The 16,560-nt window shown below is 47.2% G+C and overlaps 1 protein-coding gene across 1 annotated transcript in view; it reads left to right on the top strand.

Annotated features, from left to right (window-relative positions):
- The window catches only part of LOC309541682 (uncharacterized protein), a 39,860-nt gene extending 26,378 nt beyond the window's left edge, over nucleotides 1-13,482 (top strand). Inside the window, exon 11 of the mRNA XM_082239829.1 lies at nucleotides 13,255-13,482. Coding sequence (XP_082095955.1) covers nucleotides 13,255-13,319 — 65 coding nt within the window. The 3' untranslated portion in view covers nucleotides 13,320-13,482. The remainder of the gene's footprint in view (nucleotides 1-13,254) is intronic.
- The last annotated feature ends 3,078 nt before the right edge of the window (nucleotides 13,483-16,560 follow it).

Here is a 16,560-nt window from a genome sequence, read left to right as displayed (position 1 = left end):
GGAAGAGCTGCTGGGAAGGACAGACCTAGAGACTGTTTGATTATCTTAAGGACTAAGCAGGAGAGAGACAAGCTACTTGTCAGGGCTGCCACCCAGTCCCAGCTCACATAGGACCAAGTCCGCCAGCGTTCACTTTATAAGAGTCTTTACTAAGTTACAGGTTTCATTTCCGAACTGCAGCGTGCAGCTCTACACCTTTTGCCCTAGGTCGGCGAAGACCCGTCTGAGTCCCCGCCTCTTGCACACCAGCTTAATACCCTAGCCTTGCTCCACCTCCTTCGCCTCTCCCTACGTCTCTGGGTCCTTCTGCCCCCCTGGGCCTCCTCCCTTCTACTCTCCTCTGACGCTGACCCCCCTGATCCTTCTGCCTCCTTGCGGCGGGCTTTAGGACCTGGCTCACTCTCCGGGCTGCTTACTGCTCCAGCTTCCGCTGCATTTGAACTTGGCGCGCGCGCCCAACTCCCTGCCTTCCTCTTAACCGTTGCCTCGCTCTCTGAGGAGGGCGTGACCACCCCTGACTCGTGCCCTCCCTCCTGCTGACAGCCTCCGGAACCCGATGCCTGGCTACCTTCCTCCCTGCTGCTCTCAGTCTTGAGCGTGGGTCCCGACTTCCAGCTGCTGCCGCTCTCAGTTATGAGCGTGGGTCCCGACTTCCAGCTGCTGCTCTCTGAATCTCCTCTGTTCCCTTCCTCCTGGGGTGTCCCCCCGGATCCCCCCCTTGCTCTGCTCACTGGGGCTCCCTTTTGGGAGTCCTCTGACTCACTGCTTAGGCTTGGAGATCTCGGGTCGTCATCATCACTCATTTTCCCTTCGGATTCCTCCCCCTCGCTCTCTGCTTCCTCCCTTCTCTGCGTCTCTGCTCCTGAACCCCTGACATCCATCCCCCCCTCGAAGCCCCCCTTTCCCCCCTCCCCGCTTTCAGGTGTGGGTGCTGGGTGCTCCATCATCACGGGAGGGAATGCCGGATACAGTTCGCTCCCCGTGGTTGGCCGCCAACTGAAGACCTCCGAGTCTTCCTCCTCGCGGTCGCCGACGTTGACCTGTTCCGCTTCCATCTCTGTACCGCCGTGCTCGAACCCAAGGTCCTCCCCGAACACGTCCATGTCAGTCTCTGCGTCGGTCGCTCGACCTGGCATCTCCAGCCACTTCCGGCGCCATTGCTCCTCCGGTCGATCGTCCCACCAATACGAGGTGTCTGACGCCGAACCCGCCGGCGATCCTTCTGGGGAACGGGTGCTCAGTGCGGGTTCCCCGTCCGAGTCGAATCCATGGAACGTGCTGGAAGAAAGTGTGGGCGTGAACAGCCAGTCGTCGAAGAAGCTCGCTGGCATGGGTCTGTGTGGGAAAAGGGCATGAAACTCGTCCTTGAGCAGGGGTTCCTCCAAAGCGTAGTCTGGCACCCAGCTATTGGCGCTGGCCCGGGTGCCCTCTCTGGCTAGGAGGTATTCGACTCCCTCTTCCCCCCATCTGGAGTCCAAAATCTCCGTGACCTCGTTGATGGGGTCTTGCTGCGTCACCCCTCGCGTCTCCGTCCGCTCCCGGAACGGACTCGGTGCCGTCCCTGGCTCCTGGAATCTGTGAGGTGCCTTGTAGGGAGTGAGCACCGACCTGTGGAACACCGGATGCATTCTGGAACCCTCCGGCAGCGCCAGTCGGAAGGCTACCGGGTTGATCTGTGCTTCGACTTGGTACGGACCAATTTGCTTGTGCCCCAACTTCTTCTTGGCTAGTGACCTGGTCGGCACTGCGTGGGCTGCCAACCAGACCCAGTCTCCCACTTGGATCTCTTCGCCAACCCGCCTGTGCTTGTCAGCTTGCACCTTGTAGGCGTGCTTAGCTAGCTCCAGCTGCCGTCTGAGTTGATCGTGTACCGCCTGCAACTCTGACGCGAACGCGTCCGCCGTCTGTGGTTCTCCGTCCCCCACTCTCTCCCGTCCCGGGAAGGTTCTGGGATTCCTCCCATTGTTGGCGAAGAACGGCGTCACCCCTGTGGACACGTGCTTCGTGTTGTTGTAAGCGAACTCGGCGAGCGGCAGGTAATCCACCCAGGTCGCAGGTTGTTGATTGGCATAGCATCTCAGGTACTGCTGCATGATGGCATTGACCCTCTCTGCTTGCCCGTTGGTCTGCGGGTGTCTTGCTGATGCCAGATCGACCTTGACATTTAGAAAACTCATCAGCTTCTGCCAGAAATTCGAGACGAACTGGCGCCCGCGGTCGGACAGGATAGACCGCGGCAGACCATGCACTTTGAACACGTGATCTATGAACAGTTTGGCGGTTTGTTCCGCCGTGGCCACCTTCGCACACGGAATGAAATGTGCCATCTTGGTGAACAAGTCCACCACCACTAGTACAGCTGTCTTGCCTCTCGAGCTGGGTAGATCCGTAACAAAGTCCAGGGCCACTCTCTCCCACGGTTCAAACGGCGTTTGCAGCGGTTCCAGCAGTCCCGCCGGTGGTTTGTGCACCGGTTTGGCCCTCTGGCAGGTGTCGCACCTCGCAACGTAGTCCGCGACTTCCCCTCTCAGTCTGGGCCACCAAAAGTCCCTTGCGACTAATTCCACCGTTTTTTCCGTGCCAAAGTGCCCGGCCGTGGGTGCGTCGTGCAGCTGCTGCAGTACCCTGGCGCGAAGTTCGTCTCCCGGCACGTAGATGGCCCCTTTACGTAAGAGCAAGCCGTCTCGTATCTGGAACTCGTCGCCCTTCGCCGTGCCCTTGTGCACCTCTGCCATCTTCGCCTGCGCGAAGGAGTCGTCCTGCAACGCCCGCCGCACCGCATCCAGGTCTACTGTGGCTGAAGCGCACGCCCACGCTGTTGGCGCGAAGATGTGCATGGCTGCCGCTGGCGTCGCCTCTTCGAGGTATTGCGGTTTGCGGGACAGTGCATCCGCCATGACGTTGGTGTCGCCTGGGACGTACTCTATTCGGAAATTGAAGTCAGCAAAGAACTCCGCCCAACGTATCTGCCTCTGGTTCAGGAACTGAGCCGTGCGCCAGTGCTCCAGATTCTTGTGATCCGTGCAGACCTGCACCGTGTGCTTGGCGCCGATCAGGAAGTGCCTCCACGCCTTGAAAGCTGCATGAATGGCCAGCAACTCCCTGTCCCAGATGGTGTAGTTCTGCTCCGACTTGCTGAGCTTTCTGGAGTAGAACGCTCCCGGCCTCCAGACCCCCTGTGGGTCCCTTTGCAGCAGGACAGCTCCCACTGCTCTATCGGACGCGTCTGTCTCTACCCGCATCGGCCTGCTGGGGTCGATATGCAGCAGTTGCTCTTCCGACGCGAAGAGACGCTTGAGTGCCTGAAAGGACTGCTCCGCCTGCTCCGTCCAGATGAATTTCTTTTTCTTGGAGCTTAGCGTGTCCGTAATGGCCGCCGTCTGCATCGCGAACCCCTTGATAAACTTGCGATAGAAGTTGGCGAAGCCGACAAACTGCTGGACCTCCTTCCGGTTGCGCGGGCTCTTCCAATCCAACACCGCACGAACCTTGGCGCTGTCCATGGCTAGCCCCTTGTCCGACAACTTGTAACCCAAGAAATCCACCTCCGTCGTGTCGAACTGGCACTTCTCCAGTTTGGCGTACAGTCTATGCTGCTGCAGCCTCTCCAGCACCTCCCGAACATCTTGGTCATGGGCTTGCTGCGATTCGGAGAATATCAGGATGTCATCCAGAAAGCAGACGCACTTCTTGTAAAGGAGTCCCGCCAACACATGATGCATGAAAGCTTGGAAACAGTGAGAACCGTTTTGCAATCCAAACGGCATCACTCTGTATTCGTAGGTGCCCAGAGGCGTGAACATGGCTGTCTTCCACTCATCGCCCTCCCTCATGCGGATGAGATTGTACGCACCTCGCAGGTCCAACTTGGTGAACACGCGTCCCTTGCGCACCGTCGCTAGTAGGTCGTCAATCCTGGGCATGGGGAAATCAGAAGGCTTGGTCATCTTGTTTAAGAGGCGAAAATCCACCACCAGTCTTTTTTGGGGCGTGTCTTTCTTCTTCACGAAGAAAACAGGACTGCCCCCTACTGCCCTGGACTCCCGGATGAAACCGCGCTGCAAATTGTGATCTATGAACTGTTTGAGTTCCTGTAATTCGTCCTCAGACATGGAATACAGCTTCCCTTTCGGCAGCGTCGCCCCTGGTAGGAGGTCAATCTTGCAGTCATATTGCCTGTGCGGTGGTAGCTTGTCAGCCTCTTTCTCGCAGAAGACCTCCAGAAAGTCTGCGTATTTGTGGGGGACTGCTTGCAACGTTCCCAACTGCAGTTGTGATTCCTCCTCCTCTCCCTCCTGTCTGGGCAGGATGCAGTGTTCTGCGCAATAAGAGGAGCCGAAGATCAGCTGTCTCTGGTACCAAGCCAGTGTCGGACTGTGCCTGTCCAGCCAACTCATGCCCAACACAATGGGCGTGTCCGACAGTCGGGTGACATTAAAACTGATGACTTCCCTGTGGTTGCCAAGGCGCATCACCATCGGTGGCGTTTGCTTCACCACCTGCCCCCCTAGCAACTCTCTGCCATCCACTGTGACGACTTGCAGGGGCAGAGTGGCAGGCAGTAGCTGTATAGCGTGCTGCTCCACAAAATCCTGCGCTATAAAGTCTGCGTTGCTTCCAGAATCCACAGAAAGCGGCACTTCGATAGTGACGCCATCGGGTAGCTGGAGAGATGCTGTGAGCTGCACTACTGGTTTGGGTGGGAGGGGGTCCGTGGGTTGCAAGATCGCTGGGGACTGCTTCACTGATGCGTCTGGCTGGGCCCCAGTGCCTCTGTCTCCAGCCAGACATCGTCGTTTCCCTGCTGTGGTTCTCCTTGCTGCGTTGCTGCAGTCACCATTGCTGAGGCTGCAGTGTGCTTGTGGAGCCTCCGGGGACACTCTTTCGCCAAATGGCCTGGATCCTCGCAGATGTAACACTTCCTGTTCCCTCTAGGAGGCTTCGCTTTCACTGCTGTCGGTGCTTGGGCTCTGGCTGCTGACTGAGCCCTTGCACCTCCAACCTCCATCGGTTCCCCTCCCCCTCCAGGCGGAGGTGTGGATTGCGCACGCGCTGCTTCTCTTGGAACGAAAGAGAAACTTCTCGCTGCTTCGCGCCCTCCACGTCCTTCATCTCTGCACCATGGACGTTCTTCCAGCCTCACCCCCACAGTCAGCGCCCTTTGGACCACCTCCTGCGTGCTTCGGGGCCTCTCGCCCCTTGCAATTTCATCCTTGACCGCAGAGCTTAGACCCTCCCAGAACAGGTCTCTGACAGGGGGCGAATCCCGGTCCCACTCTAAGGCACTGACCAGCGCAAAAAAGCGGGCGTGGTACTGCCGGACGCTTGCCCTCCCTTGTTTTAGTCCATGAATCTCCCGTCGGGCAAGATCCACATCAATAGTAGACAAAAAACACGCATCCATCGCTTTGATAAAGGCATCTGCATTCTGAAGCGCCGGATCTTTATCCCTCCACAAATTGCGTAGCCACGCTTTAGCATCCCCATGCAAATGGGATAGTATGAACCCCACTTTCTCTTCCTCATCTCTAAAGTCTTTTGCCAGCAGTTGCAGTGCGCACATTACGTCTGCTCGAAAATTGGGGTACTGTTGTAAATTCCCATCGAAGTGAGCCACAAGCCCTCCTGCTCTCCGTGCCAACCCAACCCCCTCCGGTCTGGGTCCTGGCTGCCCGTGTTTAACCCATGCTTCAAACCTGGCGTGGAGATCTCTGTAGGCGGCTGCCGCATCCTCCTCCCTCTTCTTGGATGCCAGTACCTCCGCGTTCAATTGGGTAACTGCCTGTTGCAGCGCTGCAACTGTCTCTGCTTCCGTCATCTCTGCTAACCGTCGTGAGCTTGCTCCCAAACACCGATCCCCTCCTCCAGCTGCCTCTCTCTCCGCTGCGAGATATCAGGTGTCCGAAGCTTTTGAGAGACGGGTCTTACTGTCAGGGCTGCCACCCAGTCCCAGCTCACATAGGACCAAGTCCGCCAGCGTTCACTTTATAAGAGTCTTTATTAAGTTACAGGTTTCATTTCCGAACTGCAGCGTGCAGCTCTACACCTTTTGCCCTAGGTCGGCGAAGACCCGTCTGAGTCCCCGCCTCTTGCACACCAGCTTAATACCCTAGCCTTGCTCCACCTCCTTCGCCTCTCCCTACGTCTCTGGGTCCTTCTGCCCCCCTGGGCCTCCTCCCTTCTACTCTCCTCTGACGCTGACCCCCCTGATCCTTCTGCCTCCTTGCGGCGGGCTTTAGGACCTGGCTCACTCTCCGGGCTGCTTACTGCTCCAGCTTCCGCTGCATTTGAACTTGGCGCGCGCGCCCAACTCCCTGCCTTCCTCTTAACCGTTGCCTCGCTCTCTGAGGAGGGCGTGACCACCCCTGACTCGTGCCCTCCCTCCTGCTGACAGCCTCCGGAACCCGATGCCTGGCTACCTTCCTCCCTGCTGCTCTCAGTCTTGAGCGTGGGTCCCGACTTCCAGCTGCTGCCGCTCTCAGTTATGAGCGTGGGTCCCGACTTCCAGCTGCTGCTCTCTGAATCTCCTCTGTTCCCTTCCTCCTGGGGTGTCCCCCCGGATCCCCCCCTTGCTCTGCTCACTGGGGCTCCCTTTTGGGAGTCCTCTGACTCACTGCTTAGGCTTGGAGATCTCGGGTCGTCATCATCACTCATTTTCCCTTCGGATTCCTCCCCCTCGCTCTCTGCTTCCTCCCTTCTCTGCGTCTCTGCTCCTGAACCCCTGACACTACTCGACCTACATTTTAACAAAGCACTTGAGATCCAGGACAGAAGAGCACAAATCTACAAGGATATTCCTAAACAATTACTGGATCTCAGATCTAACTACACTGACCTAGCTGGACTTTTGAGAGGTAACGGAATACCATACAGGTGGGAGTTCCCACAAGGCCTCTCATTCAAATACAAAGGAAAGAAGACAAAAATCAAAACGAAAGAGGACAGCCAGAAGTTCCTACACGACCACGGAGAAGACTTGCAGAAAGGAGTGGCAGCTATTTGGCCACCACCAGAGTCTGGAAAAGAGTTACCACCCTCGGATTTGGACAAAAAAGAAGACGCCTAACAAGAGTAACAACAGATTGTTACAGGATGTCTCTGCAGCTGTATAGTTGGAACATTAATGGCGCGAATTCCCCAGAAAAACGCAAAAGGATCTTCCATATTCTAAAGAAAGAGAATTTGGACATAATTTGTTTGCAAGAAACCCACGTGACCAGGTTACACAGGAAGGTGTTAATAAATAAAAGATTAGGCCAAGAATTTATTTCATCAGATAGAGTTAAGAAGAGAGGCGTGGTGATCTACGCCAAGGAGAATTTATCACCAAAATTTTTGTTTAAAGATGAACAAGGAAGAATCCTGGCTATTGAAATTTCGACTCAAGGAGAGAAAGTTTTGATATTAGGAATATATGCACCAAATGAGGGGAAATCAGAATTTTATAAGAAGCTGCATGACACACTACTGGACTATCTGGACTATTCCAACATCATTATGATGGGAGATATGAATGGGGTCGTCTCTACTTTTATGGATAAGTCACAGAATCAGAATCTGACTAAAGATGGAAGACTACCAAAAACTTTCTTTGAACTAACTGACAATATGGACCTAATTGATTTATGGAGGACGAGAAACCCCCTAGGTAAAGAAGGAACTTTCTTTTCTGAGGCCCACCTGTCATGGACAAGAATCGACCAAATCTGGGCAACTAGAGGGCTGGCACCTAAGACTACAAAAATAGAAATCTGCCCAAAGACTTGCTCCGACCATAACGCTTTGAAAATGGAAATGAGATTTACTACTGCCGACTCCTTCAGATGGAAAATGAATGACAACCTGCTAAGAGATCAAGAGATTGTAAAGAAGGCCCAAAAAGCTTTAAAGGATTATTTTGAAATTAACTTGAATACCTCGGTGGAAAAAAGAATAATCTGGGACGCAAGCAAAGCTGTTATGAGAGGGTTTCTGATACAACAGAATACGATCAAGAAAAAACTTTGGAATGGTAAAAAAGACAAGATATTGGAGAAGATAAGAGATGGAGAGAAAAAATTAAGAGTGAATCCAAAATCAAAAGAGACTTTAAGAGAAATCAAATTTCACCAGTCACAATATGCGAAATTGATTAACCAAGAAGTGGAATGGAAAATCAAACAAATGAAACAAAGATCTTTTGAATCTGCGAACAAATGTGGGAAACTGCTAGCTTGGCAGTTGAAAAAGAGACAAAAATTAAATTATGTCACCAACTTAGAAGTTGAAGGGAAAAACATTCAGAAACCGGGAGAAATTAGAAAGTGTTTCCAGAAATACTTTAAAAAATTGTACACACAAGAATCCGAGGAAGCAACTGAGATAGAACAATTTTTGAAAGACAACGGCCTACCAAAATTATCTCAAGAGAAGAGATCAATCTTGAATTGTAAAATAACAAAACAGGAAATCGAGGATGCCATTCAGAATATGCAACTAGGCAAATCTCCAGGCCCTGATGGACTCACCTCCAAGTACTACAGGATGTTAAAAGACTATTTGATACAACCATTAATGGAGGTTTGTAACCAGATTATGGGGGGAGGGAGGGCACCAGATACGTGGAAAGAAGCATTCATCACACTGATACCTAAAGTGGAAACTGAAAAGACTCAACTTAAGAACTACCGCCCCATCTCACTCCTAAACGTGGATTACAAAATATTTGCGGATGTGTTGGCTAACAGATTTAAAAAAGTATTAAATGAAGTAATTCATAAGGACCAAGCAGGCTTTCTCCCAGGTAGACACTTGTTTGATAACACCAGGAATATTATCGATATTCTGGAACTTTTACAAACAAATATTAACACCAAAGCAGTGTTAATTTTTATTGATGCGGAGAAGGCCTTTGACAACATTTCTTGGAAATTTATGAAGAAAAACTTGGAAGGGATGGGAGTGGGAAGGGGGTTTGAGAATGGAATAGAGGCAATCTATTCAGAACAAAAAGCTAAGTTGATAGTGAACAATGTGGTGACAGAAGAACTTCATATTGAAAAAGGAACACGCCAGGGGTGCCCCCTATCCCCTCTGTTGTTTATTTCAGTCCTGGAGGTTTTGCTGAATATGATAAGGGAGGATCGGCAGGTACAAGGAATACGGGTCGGAGCGAAACAATATAAACTGAAAGCATTTGCAGATGACTTGGTTTTAACATTACAGGAGCCAGAACCTAGTACAAAAAGAGTTTTGGAATTGATTCAGAAATTTGGTCGGGTGGCGGGTTTTAAGCTGAACAAACAAAAAACTAAGGTGCTAGGGAAAAACTTGACGGTTACTGAAACAGAGGGGTTTCAGAAGGAAACAGAACTAAACATTGTTAAAAAAGTGAAATACCTGGGGGTCAACTTGTCTTCTAAGAATTTGAATCTGTTTAAAGATAACTATGAAAAATGTTGGTCAGAAGTCAAAAAAGATCTAGAAATTTGGTCAAGATTGAAATTATCCTTGTTAGGCCGAATTGCAGCTATAAAAATGAACGTTTTGCCAAAGATGTTGTTTTTGTTTCAAGCCTTGCAGGTCGTGGACAGAGTGGAATGTTTTGGAAAGTGGCAGAGGGATATTTCTAGGTTTGTCTGGCAGGGCAAAAAGCCCCGAATAAAGTTTAAAATATTAACTGATGCAAAGGAGAGAGGGGGGTTTGCCCTGCCGGACTTAAGGTTATATTATGAAGCTGCGGCCTTCTGCTGGATGAAAGATTGGATCTTATTGGAAAACACTGATGTCCTTGATCTGGAAGGCTTCAATAATTCGTTAGGTTGGCATGCGTATTTGTGGTATGACAAGGGGAAAACACATGGAATGTTCAAAAACCATATTGTCAGAAAAGCAATATATATGGTCTGGAAAAAATACAAAGACTTATTGGAAAGTAAAACTCCGAGGTGGATTTCACCAATAGAGGCCAAAGCTCGGAAAACATCCAATATGGAGGCATATTGGCCGAAATATTGGGAAATAATAGAAAACATTGGAGGCAATTGGAGGTTGCAGAGCTTTGAAAAATTAAAGGATAAGGTGCAAAATTGGCTACACTATGCCCAAATTAATGAGGTTTTTAAGCTAGATAAAAAAATAGGATTCCAGGTGGAAAAATCGAAACTTGAGACAGAGTTGTTAGAACCAAAGACCAAGGTATTATCGAGAATGTACAACTTGCTGCTTAAATGGAATACTCAGGATGAGACAGTTAAATCAGCCATGATAAAATGGGCTCAAGACATTGGTTACAATATTATGTCTGAGGACTGGGAAAGGTTATGGACCACCGGTATGAAATTTACGGCATGTAATGCCTTGAAAGAAAACATTATGAAAATGGTATACAGGTGGTACATGACCCCAGTCAAGCTCGCTAAGATATACCATTTGTCTGACAATAAATGTTGGAAATGCAAGGAGGCTGAAGGGACATTCTTTCACCTCTGGTGGACTTGTCCAAGATTGAAGGCCTTTTGGGAAATGATCTATAACGAGTTAAAAAAGGTGTTCAAGTACACCTTCCCCAAGAAACCAGAGGCCTTCCTTCTGGGCATTGTCGGCCAGAAGGTGTTAAAAAAGGATAGAACTTTTTTTATGTATGCTACAACAGCAGCAAGAATCCTTATCGCTAAGCATTGGAAGACCCAAGATTTGCCCACACTGGAGGACTGGCAGACGCAATTGATGAACTACATGGAACTGGCCGAGATGACTGCAAGGATCCGAGACTTGGGAGAAGAGGCAATGGAGGAGGACTGGAAAAAATTTAAAGACTATTTGCAAAAGTATTATAAGTTGTATGAAACATAAGATGCCGTATGATTTGGAACGTTAGCCCCAGCAATGAAATTTAATTACCTATGAAATTGATAACATTTATGAAAGAATCAAAGTTTAAATGGGTAAAAATGACATTATGTTATATCTTTAGAGTAAACAGAGAATAAGAGATTTAAACTTAAATTGCAATTGAAAATATAAAGAAACACACGAAATAAGGGTATAATTTGCTGATAACTTTATTATCAAGAATGCATCATGGGGGAGATGTGGGGAAGTCCAATGGAAATTGGAAATAAGTTGCTGAAATGGTTTGTGATTTTCTGTTCTTTTTTCTTTTTTTCTTCTATTCTGCCTATCCTTTTGTTCTTTCTGTAATTTGGAAAAAATGCAATAAAAATTATTATAAAAAAAAAATAAAGCAGAATCACATGTGACTTCCCCGATAGCAGCATAAGCACAAATCATCAGGAATGCACAATAAAAATGATGTCTGCAGAGTCCCGAAGACTACACTGGATTTATATAATGCCTTATCTTGTTATATTTACTATTGTTCTCCTAATAAATTTTATCATTTGCGCCCCCCCTTCCTTTTAAACTGTGCCTGACTACTGAATTGGTGTTCTTATTGAAGAAAGACTCACATTTGCCAGCTACACAGGAATCTGGCAATTAGTTTTTCTTACCATGATCATTGCTTTCCATCTCAAAAAGGTTGCATTTGAAGGTGTTAAAACGTTCAACAGAAGCTGCAGAAAGGAAACCTGAGAATATGATGCACTTTGTACATTGCGGGGAACGCAGTGCAACCTCAGCACATGGCAGGAATCCTTTTGCCAAGCAACTGAACCATCTCTTCCCACCCCCCAATGCGGCATGCCTGCCATTAGCCAGAGTACTACCTGTGAGATGCAGTGCCATATGGCCAGCAATTCTTGGAAACTTGAAACCCCCTGCTGTCTTCTTAGCTTCTCTAGGCCCTGGCCATTTCAATGAATAAGGCAGCTTAGTTTTCTATGGTTTACTGGGCCTGGATTTTTCCTCAGAAGGAATACCTAGAGACAGGTAACTCTCAAGTCCACCACCATACAGAGGCTGCAGTTGCACCCTGCATTGGTAGCGCAGAAAAATAAATTCTACAAATCTAGATAAACTCCACCTTCACCTAGCGATAAGGAATGACACAAGGCTGTTTGCTGAGCACCCTTGGGTCAAGATTAGATGCACTCTTGGCCCCAGAATCCTAATCTGCCTGGGAGTATTTCTCATAGTGCACAAGTATGACTTCCTAGAAGCATGAACAGTAGAGGGGCTACGGAGTGTCTTGCCTAGATTATTATGCCCAGGCTCACTGCCTCCCCAGCAATGGTATAGGAGCCCTTTCTCTGCATGGAGCAGCTTCCTTGGGCCAGTAATCTTCACCAGTAACCTTCCATAAGATAGTCAGGAGGTCCACCCTCCACCTTCATGTGACATTCAAAGATCATTACGTTTGCTTCTTAAGAATCCTGCAATGGCTCGTGCAATGAGTACTATAAAGCTTTTTCCTCCCACCATGTTCTAGAGATATTGCTCTTTTCAATGCCTTTGCTCTCTATTCTGCAACCCTATTGACTGACAACTTAAAGTTGGACTTACCATGATTTAGGTATGGGGGAGAAATTCAATTCAGTTTGCATTTAAAGGTGAACCTGCATAGTTTGCACTTTCCCAAGCAATATGCAGACTGAAACATTTCCTTAAAAAATTGCACCTTTCTGAATTTTGTAGTGCCAAATAATGTGTATCCCCCTACCTGTTTAAGTCTTATGCGTTCAGTTTATCCGTATGTTTCATCTTATGCTGGTTTGTGACAGAAATAAAATTTGATACTGTGTATGAAAATGCATATACTAGGGTCAAGTTTGCATTGAAACACACCTATAGGTGCAAATAACCTACAAAAACGCATTATAATAAGGAAATGTGTTTTAGAAAAAGCATGTGTATTAGGCAAAATTTCATACAAAAGTTTGTATAAAGAGAAATTCACACTAAAGCGCTTATGAATTTTCATGAGGATTTGTAAAAACAACAACAACCCAAAATTGTTGTGGAGAACTGAACTTAAGATTGAAAAATCAGAAACAGATAAACTTGACAGATTCACCATGGCTACTGTGAAGTACTCTTCTAGTAAGCAAGGAGTGAATCAGACTAGCTCACACACACAATAGGGGAACAACCAGATCATTGAGAGTGGTTTGCATGTTTCCGCTGCACAATTTACCATGGCAGTTTCTTAGTTAAGGACGCTGCTGTAGTCTAACTTTCCCTAAACAATGGCTTTTTGTTTGTAAGAAATATTATATGAATTAGGCTGGAGTCCATTTGAAAATTGGTGATGGTTACACTAATGCAAAAATATAGATGAGAGAATACAGTAACCCTCCCCTCCCTGTTCCTTAGGCAGTGAAAATTTAAAGAAAACTGTGGCAAAAAGATCAAGTTCATTTACAGGCTGGAATGCATGAAGAAATCAGCTTTCAGCAGGATCATTGTGGCCTGGTACATAGCAAGGTATCAAGTGATGTTTTTGACAATGGAGCTTAAAATATGCTATATTTTAAAACTGGCATTCTTTAAAATGTATTCCGTTCCTTAGTAAAGGGCTTTATTAATATATGCATATATTGAGTGTGTTTGTATTGTACCTCCTTGGTGACGCTCTCAGGATCCTCAGTTGTTTGTGGGTGGCATGCCAAAACCTACACCGGCCCCAAATCTATTTGCATTGTGCATTTACACAAGTCATAAAGATAAAACACAGCTTGATATTATAACTGGAGAGGGCCCATAAGATTTTTCAAAATAAACGTGAGTGACTTTAACTTGCCCATTGACCACATTATGCAGTGCTAGAACATTACTCATTTATATCAATTCAGAACACTGTGTATAAAATTGTTTCTGAAGAGGAAGGGAAATACCTGTACTCTTAGTGTTACCACGCACACCTCGCTTTTTGTCCCCTTGACGTGCCCAAAAGGCATCTAACAAAAGTTTCAAAACAATATTCTGTCTAAATAGCATAACATGAAAGCAAGTGGAGCAAAGTTTTCTCAGGCTTGGAAACTTTCTGGGTTGGGTTATTATGCCTATGAGCATAATAACTGTTTCTCGGTCTTTCTGTTTATTACCAAGAATAGTAGTGTAGTTCTAGTCTTGAATACACCTCTGGGATTTTGCTAATGTGAGTATGCCTTGCTCTGCTTTAGCCAAGGTGATTGAATCATGCCATAAATTTCGCATGAACATCTAGGTTTTTTTCTACATTCCTTGGTATTCCTAGTTAAAGTACAAACATGTACATAAAATCTAAAAGAGCAAATCCAATAAAACTTTTTGATGCTGCTTTGGAGTATACCAATACTGTTTTACCTGTCTTTATTACTGAAAGGATTGATTTGTTTATTTATTTGCCAGCTGGTGTGTAGCACGCTTAGGATTTTGTGCAGTGCTCTTTCACAGTGCAATGACAACTTCATATGGAAGTCAGAAATTCATAGAGGCATAAGCACAGCTGCTGCTACCCATAAAACAACTTGTTTACAGGGGGAGGCATAATCAGTACTATCAAGTGTTTTGTCAATTACATTAAAAACAGAAACAGAAAACAATATGTATTTGACAGGAGACCATTTTAAGACATTATATTTGCATAATGCACACCTTTTTACGTTGTGCGAAGCAACGAGACACAGAAAGAATGGTATCCATTATTCATGAACTGAAATAAAGCATCGCATGGAAACGCAGGGCTGAGACTCTTCTGATATTTGCAGGCTTGTTTCTTTCTTGCTTGGGAAATTAGGGGCAATTATTGTTGTTTTGCTGTTTAACTACATCTTGTTCCTTGAATAGATGACATCCCTTTCATACGGTCTTCTAGTTAGCGCAGATCAGCACCAATGCTTTTGACATCTCACGATGACATCTCAGGGACGACATGCTCCTGGCAGATCTGCTCAGCCAACGAGCTACTTTAAGCAATAGCCGTTTGGATTGGCGACAATCCGTGAGGCTTCCAAAGCAATAACAGGCCTGCTCAGTAGAAGAGCTTCTGATTTGCCTGCAGAAGGTCCTAGGTTCAATCCTTGGCGTCTTCAGGTAGGACCGGGAGAGAGCCCTGCCTGTCCGTGTGGACAGTACAAAACTGTTCATGAAACAGTGGTCTGACTCAGTCTAAGGCAGCTCACCATGTTCATGTTTTTTCTCTAACTATTGTGCCCCACTATGACCTGTTCAGACATGAACAAGGCTGCAGTCATACAGACATTTGGTTTGGGAGTAACCCTCAACAATAGGACTTATTTATATGTGAACGTACATAAGATTGGGCTGTAAAAGGTAATTTGAACGTGAATGGGGATAATTTAGTAGTTAATGCCCATGTAAACTACTCAGTTGGCCAGTGCAAGTGCAGCAGTGCTTTTTCAGGCATTGGGCATGCCTGTGTGTATTACAAAGCTTCACTGACTGTGAAAGGGATTAAATCCGTCCACTAGTGTCCTCTTTGCGAAACGTGCCCCTAAAACATGCCCCTATATCTAGAGAGACCTGTGCTGTGCAGTTTGCATGACACTTAATGATTTCTAAGCTGTCACTCAGACAATATAGGGTTCATTCCTGAATATTTGGACACGCACCAATATTTATATACACTTAAAGGTAAAGGTAAAGGGACCCCTGACCATTAGGTCCAGTCGTGACCAACTCTGGGGTTGTGGCGCTCATCTCGCTTTATTGGCCGAAGGAACTGGTGTACAGCCTCCGGGTCATGTGGCCAGCATGACTAAGCCGCTTCTGGCAAACCAGAGTAGCACACAGAAAGGCCGTTTACCTTCCCACCGGAGCGGTACCTATTTATTTACTTGCACTTTGACGTGTTTTCGAACTGCTAGGTTGGCAGGAGCAGGGACCGAGCAACGGGAGCTCACCCCGTCGCGGGGATTCGAACCACCGACCTTCTGATCGGCAAGTCCTAGGCTCTGTGGTTTAACCCACAGCGCCACCCGCCTCCCTTATATACACTTACACAGGAACAAATATGAGACCAAGCTTAGGATCCTCCTAGTAAAAGGAAAATATACCAGTAATGCAGAACAAAGAATATAGGACCCTGTCAGCACTCCACATTTAGCACACTTATTGTGCAAGCCAGAAGGACTAGGAATGAAAAGTTAACTACTCTGGGGCTGTGAGCTCACTCAAAAAATAGAGATGTGGTCAGGACTGCCAACTTGGCCCTGCGACTGTGGGTGGCTGGGGCCATGGGTGCCACGCAGCATGCATGGCCCTGGCACTGAAATTTGTGGGTGCTCAGGCACCCAGGGCCCCAGGGAGTTAGCACCTATGGGTGGGGTTTGATTATCATATGTTTCAGATTCATAGGACTCTGCACATTAATTAATGAATGCTTTTACCCTTCCCAGATCCTAATTGTTATTTAAAATAATTGTTGCCCATCTTTAGCCCAAATACTGCTGTCTGGCTCATAATTTATGTGGGTCTGGGTGCAACTTCCATTTGTACATGCTCATTTTGAGCTAGAACATTAATAAACAGTATTTTCAAGTTTAATTTATAATTGATCCCTTAATCTGGCCCTTCCTTCTGTAGTTGCTTTTGAGTATCAGCTCAGAGTTTACTGAAAACATTTTTGAAACATTTTTGAAACATTTTATCGAAGAAAAAGAAAGTGATGTGCAAGAT

Source organism: Podarcis vaucheri (assembly GCF_965113315.1).
Source record: "Podarcis vaucheri genome assembly, chromosome: 10".
Lineage (NCBI taxonomy): Eukaryota > Metazoa > Chordata > Lepidosauria > Squamata > Lacertidae > Podarcis > Podarcis vaucheri.
This window is presented reverse-complemented; position numbering and strand designations above follow the sequence as displayed.